A 15,012-nucleotide genomic window follows, 5' to 3' on the forward strand; every position below is an offset into this window, starting at 1 on the left:
TTGTAAGTTGAGACCCTCTCAACGTCTGTTCCCTGGATATTCACTGGTGCAGGTGGAGAGTGCCGACGCTTGCGGAAATCCACCACCAGCTCTCTGGATTTCCCAGCATTGATTTGGAGGCGGTTCTGCTGACACCAGTCCACGAACCCCTGCGTAACCCCTCTGTACTCCCGATCGTCATTGTCAGTGATGAGGCCGACAATCGCAGAGTCATCAGAGAACTTCTGCAGGTGACAGGTTGTGGAATTGTATTTGTAGTCCGAGGTGTAGAGGGTGAACAGGAAGGGAGCCAGCACAGTTCCCTGCGGCGCTCCCGTGCTGCAGAGGAGCACGTCAGACACACAGTCCTGTGTTCTCACGTACTGTGGCCGGTTTGTGAGGTAGTCGTGAATCCATGTGACGAGGTGGTGGGCCACTCCCGCCTGCTCCAGCTTGTCTCCCAATAAGGCGGGCTGGATGGTGTTGAAAGCACTTGAGAAATCAAAGAACATGATCCTCACCGTGCCCCCCGCCTTCTCCTGGTGGAAGAGTGAAGTGTGGAGCAGGTAGATGATGGCATCATCCACACTGATGCCAGACTGGTATGCAAACTGGAGTGGGTCCATTGAGGAGCTGACCAGGGGGCGCAGATGGACGAGGACCAGTCTCTCCAGGGTCTTCATCAGATGAGACGTCAGCGCCACTGGTCTGAAGTTGTTGAGCTCCTTCGGATGGGGTGTCTTTGGAACCGGAACCAGGCAGGATGTTTTCCACAGCTGGGGGACTCTGCCCAGCTTCAAGCTCAGGTTGAACATGTGCTGGACGATTCCACACAGCTGGTCTGCGCAGGATTTGAGGAGCTGGGAGCTGATCCCATCTGGGCCTGCCGCCTTCCTCGCCTTCATCTTCCTCAGCTGGTTCTTCACCTGAGATGTTGTGAGGAACAAGGCTGAGCAGGAGGAAGTGGTGGTTGTCTGATGAGGCTGTGAACTGGAGCCTGTGGAGAAAGAGAGAGGGGAGAGAAGAGAAGAGAGAGAGTGGGAGAGGAAAGAGAGGGGGAGAGAGGGTCTTGTTCGCAGTGGCAGGAGGGGTGGGTGGGGGCTGCATCAGGGAAGCCTGAGCGGGGTCAGACATTTGATCAAACCTATTGAAAAATAGGTTCAACTCATTTGCCCACTGAAGCCCCCCCCCCCTTCTGGGTCTTACCTGGTTGTCCGTGGCCTGAGATGGTCTTCAGGCCCCTCCAGACATCCCTGGCATTGTTCCGCTGCAGTTGTTCTTCCATCCGCATCCCGTAGGACTTTTTCCCCTCTCGGATCCTCCTTCTCAGCTGACGCTGCACTCTCTTCAGCTCGTCCTTGTCGCCTGAAACAAAAGCCCTCTTTTTCTCCTTCAGGAGAGCTTTAATGTCCGGTGTGATCCAGGGTTTGTTGTTGGAGAAACATCTTACAGTCCTGGTGGGAATGGTGTTCTCCATGCAGAAGTTAATATAGTCTGTAACTGTGTCTGTTAGACCATTAATGTCCTCACCGTGAGCTTCGATGAATACCTCCCACACAGTTGTGTTGAAACAGTCCTTCAAGGCCTCCTCGGCTTCTCCGGACCATCGCTGAACTGTGCGTGTCACAGCTGGCTGCCTGCGGACGAGAGGTTTGTACACAGGCAGGAGAGCAACCAAGTTGTGGTCAGCCTTGCCCAGCGGGGGGAGGGGCAGTGACGTGTACGCCTCCTTGGTGTTGGCATAGAAGAGGTCCAATATTTTATTGTCTCTGGTTTGGCATGTTACATATTGTGTGAATGAAGGCAGAGAGGAGGAAGGAGAAGCATGATTGAAGTCACCAGAGATAAGGAACAAGGCATTTGGGTGCTGTGTTTGTAGCCTGCTCACAGCTGCATTCAGTACATCACAGGCTGTCTCACCGTTAGCAGAGGGTGGCACGTACGCCGCCACTGCGATCACATGACTGAACTCTCGCGGTAAATAGACCGGACGCATGCTAACAGCTATCATCTCAATGTCCCGACTGCAAAGTTGATCCTTAACAGTTATATGCCCAGGGTTACACCATCTATCATTAACAAACATAGCCAGCCCTCCCCCTTTTCTCTTACCGCTCTCCAGTGTCCTGTCCGCGCGTAGTATTTGGAAGCCGTCCAATTCCACGACGGCGTCCGGCGTTAGCTCTGTTAGCCACGACTCCGTGAACACCAGCAAGCTAGCCTCCCGGACAATCCTCTCGTGCCGGGTTAGCGCTGTTAGCTCGTCCATTTTGTTGGGGAGGGATTGAACATTCCCCATAATAACGGACGGGAGGATGGGGTGATATCGTCTCCTCCTTGCCTGGCGTTTAGCCCCCGCACGACATCCCCGTCTCTTCCTCCTCAGCTCGCGGGGGATATCGGGTCTCGCTCCGGGAGCCCACGCGGGGTTAGCACGGAGTGCTAACAGCTGATCTCTTGTGTACACGATCGATCCGTAGCTCCGAGTTTCGTCTCCGGACACGATCGCGCAAAAAACAGCCCCCAACAGCAGTAAAACCACCGCAAGTTGGATGTCCATTGCTGAGGTGAGGTAAAAATAAAATAAAAAAGGGTAAAGGGTAAAGGGAAAAAACACACGAAAAAGGCTCAATAGTGAGCCACGCTGCTGTAAACAGGCAGCCACTCGCGCGGCGCCGGAACCGGAAGTGGTGTGCTTTGGGCAGTGTGTTTTTTTTTCAGTTTGTTTTTTTTGCAGAGTCTGTTGTCTAAACCTGTGATGTTTCTTGCTTGAAATAACATGAATGATAAGACAGACTACGACATCGTGGATAGCTGCCCTTTAGTCCAGCTTTCTCCTGCACGTACATACCGGTCTGTTCTAACTGATTTTGTGAAACCATCGGCAAAAGAGGTACTCAAGAATGTATTTGTCACAGTCATTCACAGTCTCCGACTTTATCCAGCAGTGTGTGCTAATATGCACTCTGAAATACCCAATGGGAAATCAGGCCCGTTGCTCAATAGGACAGCATGTGTACAGATCTTTGGATTTGAGTATGTACATAAGGCGCGTTGCATTGCAGGCTGTTTTGTGGAATATTGTGACTTTGAAGTGCACCTTATGGTTGTGAAAATAGGGTAAATTGCGGCATGTTACACTAGCAAGCCGCTGCTCTTACGTAACCATAATTCGTTTATAGCTTGAATTCTTTAAGGTATGTAGGGTACACATTATTAAGATGATAGAACATTCAACTTGAACATTCACTTTGCGGCTTGTTCCAACATTTCTGAAATGTTTATGAATGATAGTGCAGCTTAAATTGAAGGCAACACTGTGGCCTTAAACTTTTTGGCTGTAATTGTTTTGTGCATTTTAAAATATTCAAATAAATATAAATATACACAATGCAGAGTTGCACTAATACAATTAAACTATATATAACTACAAAAAGAAATACAAATTTCACTCTCTTGGCCACCCAGCATTTTTTTAAATGTAGAAAGTAGTGAAATCAGAAGAGTAAATTAAGAAAATGCACTGTCCTACAGAAAAGTATAATAAACAGAGTTCACTGTCTAATGCCTCCTTAATCTATAGTAAACATTACATTATGTTAGCGTACCAAAAATGCCACTGTATTAGTGTTACAAAGTTACATGAAACAAACCCCACCATTACAAAACCCCATTGTGTGCAAATTACAGCTAGCTTCCAGTCACAAGTGTCGCTGTGTCAGAAATGAAATCAGGCATCAGCCTCAACATGCTTTCTTTATTGATGATCGAGCATCCCTGTTGTGCTGCCATGAAAGGCAGGTTTGCATCACAAGTATTTGTGGGTGAAATTTGCCATAACTTTAGAAATCTGTTGTTAACACCAGTTAGCCATGACACTTCTTGCCCACAATGCTTCCATAATATCGCAGATGACCTGTATCACCGCTACTGCGCATGTGCACCCAAGGCAGTCTCTCAGGACAATGTGAAAAAAAATCCCTGTTGTTCGTGTTTCAGAGTCCAGGGATCGTGGAAGTGTGTCAAGTCTGGGCAGTGACTTTTCCCTCATCACTGAAGAAGTGGGCGTGACTTCCATGAGTGACACGGTGGACCTCCTCTCCAGCCAGCCTTCACTTTCCACTTTGTTAGTATTACGCACACTTGATTTCTTGGCAGATTGTTGGTAAATGGTTTCATAGGTTGGCAAAATAATTAGCAATATAATTCATATGGAAAAAACCCTAGCCAAATGCAGCCGAATATGACTCATACACTGACAGACTAGGGGCCACATTTATCAACCATGTGTGGAAAAGGTTCTCATTTCTTATATAGAAATTGAATTTTGAGTGTAAGTAAAATAAATGTGTATTTATCAAAAATGCAGACAATAATCAAATATGATTTAAATATATCTGATTAAATCCAGGTTTCTATCCCTAGTTTATTGACATAGAAACATGAAATGAACTAGCGCGGCGAGCAGCTCCAAAGGGGCATCGCAACCCTGGCCGCATTGAGGCACTTGCACGTAGGACAATAGCCATCAAAAATGGAGATTTTTTTCAATTTTATTTCTAACATTATATTTAGAATCCAAAACACACACACACAAACATTTAACAGAATGAAATAAAAAAATAAAACACCCTCTCCGACACATAGTATAATATTAGCAAAACAAATAATGACACACTATTACAGAGACTTTTCCACCCCCTTCAAACAGATCAAATTCTCTAATATAAATACAGAGAAAAAGAAAAAAAAATGTTCTTAGGCATTGACCTCTTCATTATCAGTCAAGTCAATGTCCTGAACATAACATGTGAATTGTCTCCATAGTCTTTCAAACAGGTCCCTTTTCCCTTTGAGCAGGTAAGTGATGCACTCCAATGGAAATGTCGCCAACATTTGTTTAGTCCATTGTACAAGGGTTGGTCTCCTAACGTTTTTCCAGTGCATTGCAATTAGTTTTTTTGCTTGTAATAAACACATATCAATGAGAATTCGTTCACTCTTTGTAAATCTTGTTTACTCAGGATATAGACCCAAAATCATGAATGAAGTTTCCAGTAGTAAATCCTTAGAAATAATAATAATAATAATAATAATTATTATTATTATTATTATTATTGTTATTATTATTATTATTATAAATTAGATTTGGAAGCGCCTTTCAGGACACTCAAGGATGCTGTACAGAGTAAAATAGTACAAAGTAAAAACACAAAAAGGGTAAAAACACCATCAGGAAAACAACTTGTACAGCATGTTTCACATCCACCCAAAAATGCTTGATTTCCCTACATTCCCAGATGTAATAGAAGAGAGTACCCTTTCCTTTCCCACATTTTATACAAATGTCTGGGATGTTTGAATTATATCAATTTAGCTTTATAGGTGTAATATAAACACGCATAATCCATTTAAACTTTTATTTATTTTTTTTTACACACTAAATCCCATTCTTCCAATAATGAATTTAATTTGAGATCTTTCTTCCAAGCGTCTAATTTCAAAATTGAGTTATTTGAGGAGTTTGATAGCAATAACTTGAAAAAACCTTTCCATTTTTACATTTATTTTTACTCATCAGTTCTTCAAGTTTTGACTTAGGTTTGACATAGGTTTTGTTAACTGTTTTTGTTTTGTTCCAATATAGTGCCGTTGTTGCAACTACTTTAAAAAATATTTCCTATGTATATCGTATTTAGTCCTTAAAGTATCAAATGACAGCATATAGTCAACATAACATTGTACCATACCTTTACCATGTTTCTAACTATTGGATTTCACGTTTTCTTGAGTAAATTAGTTTCTTTGTCAGAAAACAAGAACCGGTTTAAAGAAGGGACTAAGGCAGTACTTTCCATCTCGGTCCACAGAGGGACCTCTTTCACACCAAAGTAGTAGCTTATCGAGCTGAGTTGGTGCTGTTGGCACCTCACACCTCCTTCACTATAAGGTAAATGAAAAAGGGATAGCCTAATTCTAGGATTCTTATTTGCCCATAGGAAGTGAAGTAGCAGCTTTTTAAATTTCTTAAACTAATCAGCAGGTGGTGGCAAGGGACTATTACGAAATATGTATAGTATCTTCGGCAGTATATTCATCTTGTAAATATTAATTCTACCGATCACAGACATAGGAAGGAGCCTTCATCTATTAAAACTACTTGTGATTACTTCAGTGACCGATTCATAATAATGTTTAACAACCAAATCTAAATTTGTGAGAATTTGTATACCCAGGTATATGAATTTAGAAACCACTATAGGTGGGTTCTCCCTCTCATTCTTGTCTAGAAATAACATAGATGACTTTAATCTATTAACTATATACCCTGAAACATATCCAAACTCAGAGCAGGAATAGATTAACTAAATCGTAAAAAGAAATAGTATTACATCATCAGCACATAGGGAAAGCCTATGTTCCTCCTGACCAAGTGTGATTCCTGTTATATCCAAATGTGATCTCACGGCTATAGTGAAAGGTTCCATCGCTAAAGTGCAGAGCAAAGAGGACAAGGACATCCTTGGCGGCATTCACATCTAATTATAATAGGTTTAGACACATTTTTATTTGTTTAAATCTCTGCAGTTGGATGTGTATATAGTTGCACCCATTTCTGCAATGTAGGTCCAAAACCAAAATGTGTCTTCTAATAGGTCTGACCACTCCACCCAATCAAATGCTTTTTCAGCATCTAGAGAGAGTATGGCCACATTCGTAGCATTATCCCAACCTTGAACAATGTTGAGAACCCTCCTTACATTGTGCAAACCGTGGCAACCCAGAATAAAGCCATTTTGATCCATATGGATGATTGATGGAAGAATATCTTGTAAACGTGTTGCCAAAAGTTTACAAAGTATGTTTAAGTCTGAGTTTAACAAACTAATTGGCCTCATGTTGCCACATTTGTTTTTAGGTTTTCCTGATTTAGGCAATAACACAATCAGGGCAGAGTGCATTGATCTAGGAAGGATGCCATTCATAAAAGCTTCATGTAACATTTCCAAAACTGGTTTTACTAGATTGTCTTTAAATATCTTGTAGAAGTCAGGACCCGCTTTTTTGCCGGCGCTCATACGATCAACTACTTGAACAATTTCCTCTTCGCTGATTTCCCCATCCAATTGTTGACTAGTTACAACTGAGATATTCGGTATATTTACTTAATCAAGAAATATTTTTTTTGTATTTCCATCTAGGTGGCTCTGAGAGTCATAAAGTTTCCCATAGTAATTTTGTAACTCTATTTATCTCTGTTGGATCCATTGTTGTTTTGTCTTTTGCATTTATTATTGATGTAATATTTTTTCTTATTTCAAGTTGTTTGATTTCCCAAGCTTAAATATTTCCAGCCTTTTCTTCTTGTTCGTAAAAAGACTGCTTTAGCCGTAATATAGCTGAAGCTGCCCATTCTGCTGATTCCTTACTATACTGTGCTTTCAACAGCTGCAACTCTTTTTCCAATATGGAATTGTATTCTTTGAATAACTGCCCCTCCAGCTTTTTTCTTTTATTTCTTTCAGTTGTAGTCTTTTTGTGCGTCATTCCTTAGATTGTGAGGAGGTGTAATAGATATGACCCCAGACAAAAAGCCTCTAAAGCTTCCAACTTAATATTAACAGAGGTTTGTCTTGTATTTATACTGAAATATTCATCTATCTTAACCATACATAACTGACAAAAGCTTCATCCTTGAGCCATCTTTGGTGTAGGCACCATCTAGAGCAGGCATCACCAAATGGCGGACCGCGGTCCGGATCCGGACCACGCGACGGTCGGGACCGGACCCGTGACCAATCAACGATGAATTTTTGTCAGGGCGCATTCGCAAACGTTGGCGCTGCAATTCTAGTTAATACGGAAAAGGCGTCACTGATTTGAGCCAATCAGATCTTTTGTTTACGATCCACTGCCAATTGCGCAGCAGACCGGAAGAGAGTGCTGCTGACAGTATGCCGTGCTAAAAAGTTAGCAAGGTCGATGCGTGTTGTTTTAAATGAATGGTCGGAGAAATTTAGTTTCGTTCTGGCTGCAGCCGATTCAAAACTAGTGTCCATCATATGCTCCGAAACCGTCGCAACATTGCGAAGCGCCACTACGAAACAAAGCACCGCCCTTTTTTGCAAAGTTATCCGCTGAAGTTTGAGGTGAGCGCACGCAAAAACATCAAACTTTGAGTGCAGTATAACAGATTTTTACATTTTCGTTTACAGCCCAGCGGCATGCAAACGAATGTTCACTAAAAGTATCATGGATTTTGGGGAAACATAAAAAAAAACATTCAGTGATGGGGAAGTTGTGAAGGAGTGTTTAAATACGGTTGCACAAACATTATTTAAAGGAAAACACAAAGGCTAGATGTGTGAAATAATCTACCAAATCCCAATGGCCCTGACTGCGTTCCAACCCAGAATTAACTCACTGGCAGGGCAGTCACAAACTCATTTTTCTCATTAAGAGAAGTTAAAAAAATATTCAAAAGAAAAGGTGGTGTCAAAGCTCATTTTGAATTAGTTTTTCATGAGGACAGCCATTTTTATTGATTGTGTACTGTTGACCTGTTTTACTTGGATAATTAGGCTTTCCGTTTTTTTTAGGTTGATAACTCTTTGATTTGAGAAAAAAAAAGGTAAAAGATGTTAACTCAATGCTTAGCGCTTGATATATTTCTGCAGGAGATATTTTACGGGTTTTTTTCTGGAAGCGGCAAACTTAAGTTCCTGGATCCACATTTTCTTGAATGTGAAATAAACGCCTTATATTTGTTTGACTGACAAAGGTGTTTAATGTGAACATTGCTAAATATTTAGTATATAAGTGTGCTCTGTTGAAAATGACTAAATATTGAAACTAAAAATGTAAACATAGGCTAGACATTAAGGGAAGTTGGACTTTGGTTTGGACCTTTTAATTGGAAGACATTTTAGTCGTGGACCTCTGTGACTTTTAATTGAATACCTCTGATCTAGAGGGTCCACCACTAAATGTCTATGAGTATACTTTATATTACATGGAGCATGGTCTGTGATTGTAATACTGTCATATGAACACTCTGCCATGTAAGATAAACGATCTGCTGAGATCAAAAAGTGATGTATACGAGAATACATATTAAATGTTTTGGAATGACAAGAGTATGCTATATCAGTGGGATTTAATTCCAGTTGAACAATCTATATTACACCATAGGGAAAGCACTTTGTTATAGCTCCAGCTGTAGTGAAATGCGCTATATAAATAAAGCTGTATTGTATTGTATAACGGGATTCAAGCACAATTCCAATCGCCACCAATGTTCTTTCCTGGAGAAAAGATATGGTCAAAAATAGGTTTGTGAAAAAACACTCATCATTCACATTTGGCCCACAGATGTTCATCAAGTTAAGTGATTTTTGCATAATTAGATACCTTCCAAATGTATCTTTTATAATATTCATAACATAAAAAGGTACTCATTTAAGAATAAGTCTAATCGCACCTCGAGCGCTAGATGTAAATGATGATGCATACATCGATCCTTGCCGCCTCCTGCTTATTCTAATGTTTTCCTCTTCAAGAGTCTGAGTCTCCTGCAGGAAAATGATTTTAGAGCCTAAATCTTTTATTTTATTCATAACCTGTTTGATTTTTTGATTCCTTTTCTAAGCTCTTGCAATTCCAAGAATTACATTTAATCTCAAGTTTTTGTGTCATCTAAACCAAACAATTTAACCTTTTTATACATAAATGTGTCTGAGAGGTAACACGATTAAATCAAATAACATAAACATAAACAAAATACTACAAATAACACAAACACAACCCCGTTTTCCCAGCTGACTGGGTCATTCCCTGCCACTTAGTAATTCCAACGGCTAATATCAACAGATCAATGGATCTGCTCACTTGTCAGAAATTAGGAAAAATAAATAAATCAACTTTCTCCTGCGATTATATTATCACATGTATCTAAATAGAAAAGAAAAATGTTCGATATTACCTCGTCTAAGCACTTAAGGAAATAATAACAACACTGATGTCACCAATTAACCCATTCCTTATGATCTTCAAAACCAAAAACTACAAAATTGCCCTCTGTCTAATTATCACAAACCTCAGATGTCGTACTGTTAACAGAAGAACCCATACACCAATCACACTGCTTCTCTCATGTCTGTTTGGATCCGCAATACAAAAATTTTGGCTTTCGCTGGGGAATTAAACTTGTGGACGGTCTCCTTGTATGTCAGCACCAACGTAGATGGGGAGATAATACCATGTCTCAACCCAAGGCGACGCAGCTCGCCGCGGATGCCGTTGAACTCTTTTCGCCGTCTGTGCACCTCCATAGCAACATCTATGTAACACTTGACACGCTGATTCTTGTAGAAAACCTTCTTAGCTTTTGTTGCTCGAAATGTCATCTCTTTGTGCTTATAATAGAGGAATTTCATAACGATTGCTCTCGGCGGGGCCTCTGAGCCTCTCTTTGGTCCGACGCATGGCGCCCTTTCCAAGACGAGAGGGGAGCGCAATGGATTTAAATCGAGCGCGTCAGGCAGCCAGCTTTCCAGGAATCCGCACGTATGTGCCCTCACAATTTTCGGGGAGACCCACCAGTCGGAGATTATTCAAGCGCGCTCTCATTTCAAATCTATCAGCTTCTCTTCAAGTTGCTCGTTTCTTTTCTGCAGGTCCTTAACTCCAGCTTTCACCCCAACTTGTCCGCTCGCCACGGCGGACATCCGCAGTTCCGCTTCAGTTAGCCGCTCTGTGCATTCGTCCACCTCCTTTCTTGTTTTGGCTATGGCCGCCAATACGCCATCAAATCGCCCCGTGCCCTCCGCCTTTAAATTTCGTATCTCTTCCAGTATTTCTTCTTTAGCCAAACATAGTTGTTTTTCCCCATTACTTTCATTAGCTTCCATGCTAGTCACCGGGTTGGCCTTGCCTCCATTAGTAGCATCCTGGATAGCAGCCATAGGTTCTTTGCTAGCGGACTGCTCCATACCTTGTTGTCCAAAGTTTGTTAGTTTAGATTGCGTTGTTTTCATTTTTTTTTTTTAGACGCTCTTCCTCCACCGAGCATTTTGCGTCAATTCACACCGTTCAGGGGCGTCTTTCGATCCAAATTTAAGGATTAATAAAGAATATTGCAGAGAGCAGGTTTGAACGTGACTTTTCTAGGTCGCAGCCATAACCGGAGGTCTCACTTCGTTACAAATTCGTAGGGAAAGCTATTGATCTTTTTTTATTAGAAAATAGCACAAGTAATCTCTAAAATATTCAATATCATTCCAGGTCTATTGTGTGTCTGAAGTTTCATGAGTTTTCGCCCAGATTAAGACCCTCATAAACAGTTTCAGTTTCCATTGTATACGGTGCATGGCAACAGGGTAGAACGAATTAAAAAGATTTCAATAACTTTTAATCTTAAACATCTTTATATGAAGCACACAAAGTTTGAATGCAATCTGATAGATTCTCTAGAAGGAGTTCGTTAAAATATTTCCTCTATAAAATCCCCAGAAAGTGTGAGGAATTCAAAAGTAAATTTAAAATGCTGGACTTCCTTTAAGGTTTAGCACATGGATATAAAAGACGTTTATTAGGTCTAAGGCTGTGAGTTGCATCTCCAAATGTGGATCCATATTTAAAGACATTATTACATCCAAATTTGGGTCAAGTTTAATGCATAAATATTCTGTATCAGAAGGTATACATCTAAAGTTAAGGTGTGTAACGTCAGCCAGATGGAAGGTGTTTGATACAGCCATGTGTTGGAAGTATTTCTCAATCAACATAAATTTAAGTTAGTAATCTGACTCCAATTTGTGACCTTCTCCAACTGTCACTCATCCAACAATATGCGCGCTCGTTCTGCAATAGAAAGGTATCAGGAAGCCGGCATTTTCACACACGAGTGGATTTATTCCTAACACACAAGTCTACTCTTTGGGCTTGGGTCCCTCTCAATACAGCTCTGCTCGCCTCTGTTGCTCAGCAATAATTCATACTACACAATATGCAATTGACACAGAGACAAAGGCATCCTGGCATGATTCTATTGGCTATGTGTATCCTGCAGTTAACTTTAGCTTGCTCTCATTTGTCTTTCTCCCCCGCCGAATCCCGTGGCTCCTCCTGCGTGTGATCTTTTGATGGCTGCTCGTTCATCCACTGCCCCCCGAGTCATCTCGTCTCGCTCAGCACCGTCTGCTTCTAAAACATTCCATTCTTGCACATTCCTGCACCCCACACACCGTTCCGCTCCACCAGTCACACACAGGATGCAGCAACATCTAATGAACTATGTTAAGCTCAAACTCTTATATTCCTTTAATAGTCAAATGTATGAAATCCTTTAAGTGTAACGGAGGTTTGGACCATGCTAATGACAAGACCCTCAGGAGATGACTGCAGGAAGATTGGATCAAGGCTGCAACAAAGGAGGTGTGAACGAGACACCTCTGAAACAATGGACTTTCATGCCGGGACAACAAAAGTCATGCTGGTGGCTCCTATCAGTCTACCCTTTGCTCTGTGTTTAGATCATGACTGCCATGATTACGTTATCCTTTACATGTTCTCAGATTTGTGCCTGAAATTTGGAACCTTTGTAAACTGAAATTTTAGAAAACAAACTAACACATTCAAGCAATACTGGAAGAGAGTGGATAGGATCTGTTATCACTGCTTAGAATGTCATCAGCATTACGCTCCCTTCCACCTGCATGCAGACTTTTATTTCCTACACTTGTTCTGATCACCAAAGCTCATGGCTCAGAAAATATTGTGAAGAGCTGCAGTGATAGTGGGCAGCCTTGCCTAGTTCCTCTGGAAAAGGGGGAAAAATTCTGAAATTAAATTCTGAACGCCCTCCTTTCATAGCAAGAATAGTAGCTCTGACTTCTTCCGTTATCGGAGCATCCATCTGACTTTTCTGTTCTTCGGAAATTATTGGAAATTATTGGAAATGTGAAAAAAAAATAGACTCAACCTCCTCTGCACTTGCTATCTAGTTAGAAGTATACAGGTCATTGTAAAAGCTCTCAAAAACCACATTTAATTCTTTGGATGTAGTTACAACCTTATCGTCGCTATTAATCTTCGGAATATTGCTGGCATAGTCCTGCTGCTTTAATTTTCTTGCCAATAATTTTCCACTCTTTTCGCCTCCCTCATAGAAATTAGTTTTAAGTCTGAACAATGCATATTCTTATGTATGTCATGTAACTGATATTTTAATTTGCAAATATTTTGTTATAAAGTACATGAATACTGCATAGCCAAATCCTTCTCCGGTTCACAAATAATTTTTTCCAAGAGTTTTTCCTTTCGTATACTTTACTTTGTCACTCTTAATGAGGGCAATGATCTTCCCTCTTATATATGCTTTCGACGCTTCCCACATTGAATCTAATCTATCTCCTTAGAGACAATATTAATAAAAAAAATTAAATTAAAAATAATTTCAAACCTTCCGCCAGCATATCGCTGAACAATTTATCATGTAATAATGTAATATTGAGTCTCCAATGGCCCCTCTTAATCAAGTTTGAATTAAATTCAATATGAAGCTCCACCCTTCCATGGTCACTAAGGGCAATGGCCCCTATTATACAGTCCACCAAAGTATTAGATACCAGAAAAAAGTCTAGCCTTGAGTGTGCTTTATGGATATGCAAATCAAAAGTGTATTCCCTTGCACGAGGATTTACAAGTCTCCATATGTCAACTAAACTCAGGTCCTCAGACATCTGAATTCCAGTGACCTGCCAATCATTCCATCCATCACCTGATTAAAATCTCCTGCTAGTATAATCTGCCCTTCAAATTTCCCCACCACTCAGTTAATTTTGTGAAAGAAGTCAGGTTCCTCTTTGTTTTTTGCAAATATATTGCACTACACTGTCCGAATCCGTATAATCAAGGCTTCTACACAAATCAGCCTGCCGTCTTTATCACTATGTTGCTTCAGCAGCACAAAGCTCATGTTTTGATTGATAAGAATCGTCACTCCATTTCTCTTAGTAGAATATGAGCTATGAAATAATTTTCCAACCCAGCCCCTCTTAAACTTATCTGCCTCCACATTCTCCTTTATGTGGGCCTCCTGGATAAACGCTATGTCCGCATTTTTAGATTTCAAGTATGCCACAGTCTTTATTCTTTTAGCCGGACTTCCACATCCATTTATAATCAACAATACAATGTTGTTTTTATTTGCCATATTTTCCAAAACTGAAAGTATATAATAATTTAAACTTTGAGTTAGCTATCATGTGACAGGTTTCAACAAAAACTAAATGCAACAGCTCAACAACAATTTTCTCAATTATGTCATACTGCAAAATATGAATCCAAAAATAAAAAAAAGACCCAAAGAATAGCAGGAAGAAACATTGTTGCCGTACTTGCATATTTTCCACAGAGCCGCTTCAATGTGATAAAATTCAAAAGATTTTAAGTGTGCTGTTTCATAATTTGGTGTCGCTCAGAAAGCGAAATGAATTAAGTGTTTCAAACCTAATGCCTGCACTACATTCACATGGATTGAGGGGCACCATGTATTGTTTTGGATTATACATCATGGATGGTGAATAGTGAACATGTGAAGCAGCGCAAATTGACTTGTCCAGAGGTCAAAGAAAACAAATTAGAAATTTGTAGTAATCATAATTGTTAATGCATTTTGGCTACAATATCTTATATCAAAACTATGATCAAGTGGAGAGTGACATAAATTACGCTTTTCTTCACAATATGTAAGTATAAGTGGTTGAGAAGGTAAACTAAATGTTGAATAATATTACATGTGTTAGTTATCTGCAGAAAGGATTTGAAGGAAAATATTTCAAAAATTCTGACTTTAAATCTTCAGTAGTGAATATCAATTCACTAACTTCATGTAACAGATTTAAAAAGCAAGACAACATGGCAGAAATTTCCTAACTCACGGTAAATGATTTGGTTAAATGTTGTTTATCACTCAAAGTACCTTTTGATGTTCTATGGCTACGCCAATCACCAGGGGTTGCGGAAATGACT

At 40.4% G+C, this 15,012-nt stretch overlaps 1 protein-coding gene across 4 annotated transcripts in view; it reads left to right on the forward strand.

Moving 5' to 3' along the window:
- The window catches only part of mtmr14 (myotubularin related protein 14), a 141,260-nt gene that overhangs the window by 85,182 nt on the left and 41,066 nt on the right, over positions 1-15,012 (forward strand). For all 4 annotated transcript variants that reach the window (XR_015845787.1, XM_088308672.1, XM_088308673.1 and 1 more), the window contains one exon: positions 3,979-4,105. Coding sequence is in view for 3 of the 4 variants with exons in the window: in XM_088308672.1 (XP_088164798.1) it covers positions 3,979-4,105 (127 nt within the window). In the remaining variant the exon portion in view is untranslated. The remainder of the gene's footprint in view (positions 1-3,978; positions 4,106-15,012) is intronic.

This window comes from Idiotropiscis lumnitzeri, chromosome 11, assembly GCF_059441095.1.
Source record: "Idiotropiscis lumnitzeri isolate Australia: NSW breed Sydney's pygmy pipehorse chromosome 11, RoL_Ilum_1.0, whole genome shotgun sequence".
Taxonomy (NCBI): Eukaryota; Metazoa; Chordata; class Actinopteri; order Syngnathiformes; family Syngnathidae; genus Idiotropiscis; species Idiotropiscis lumnitzeri.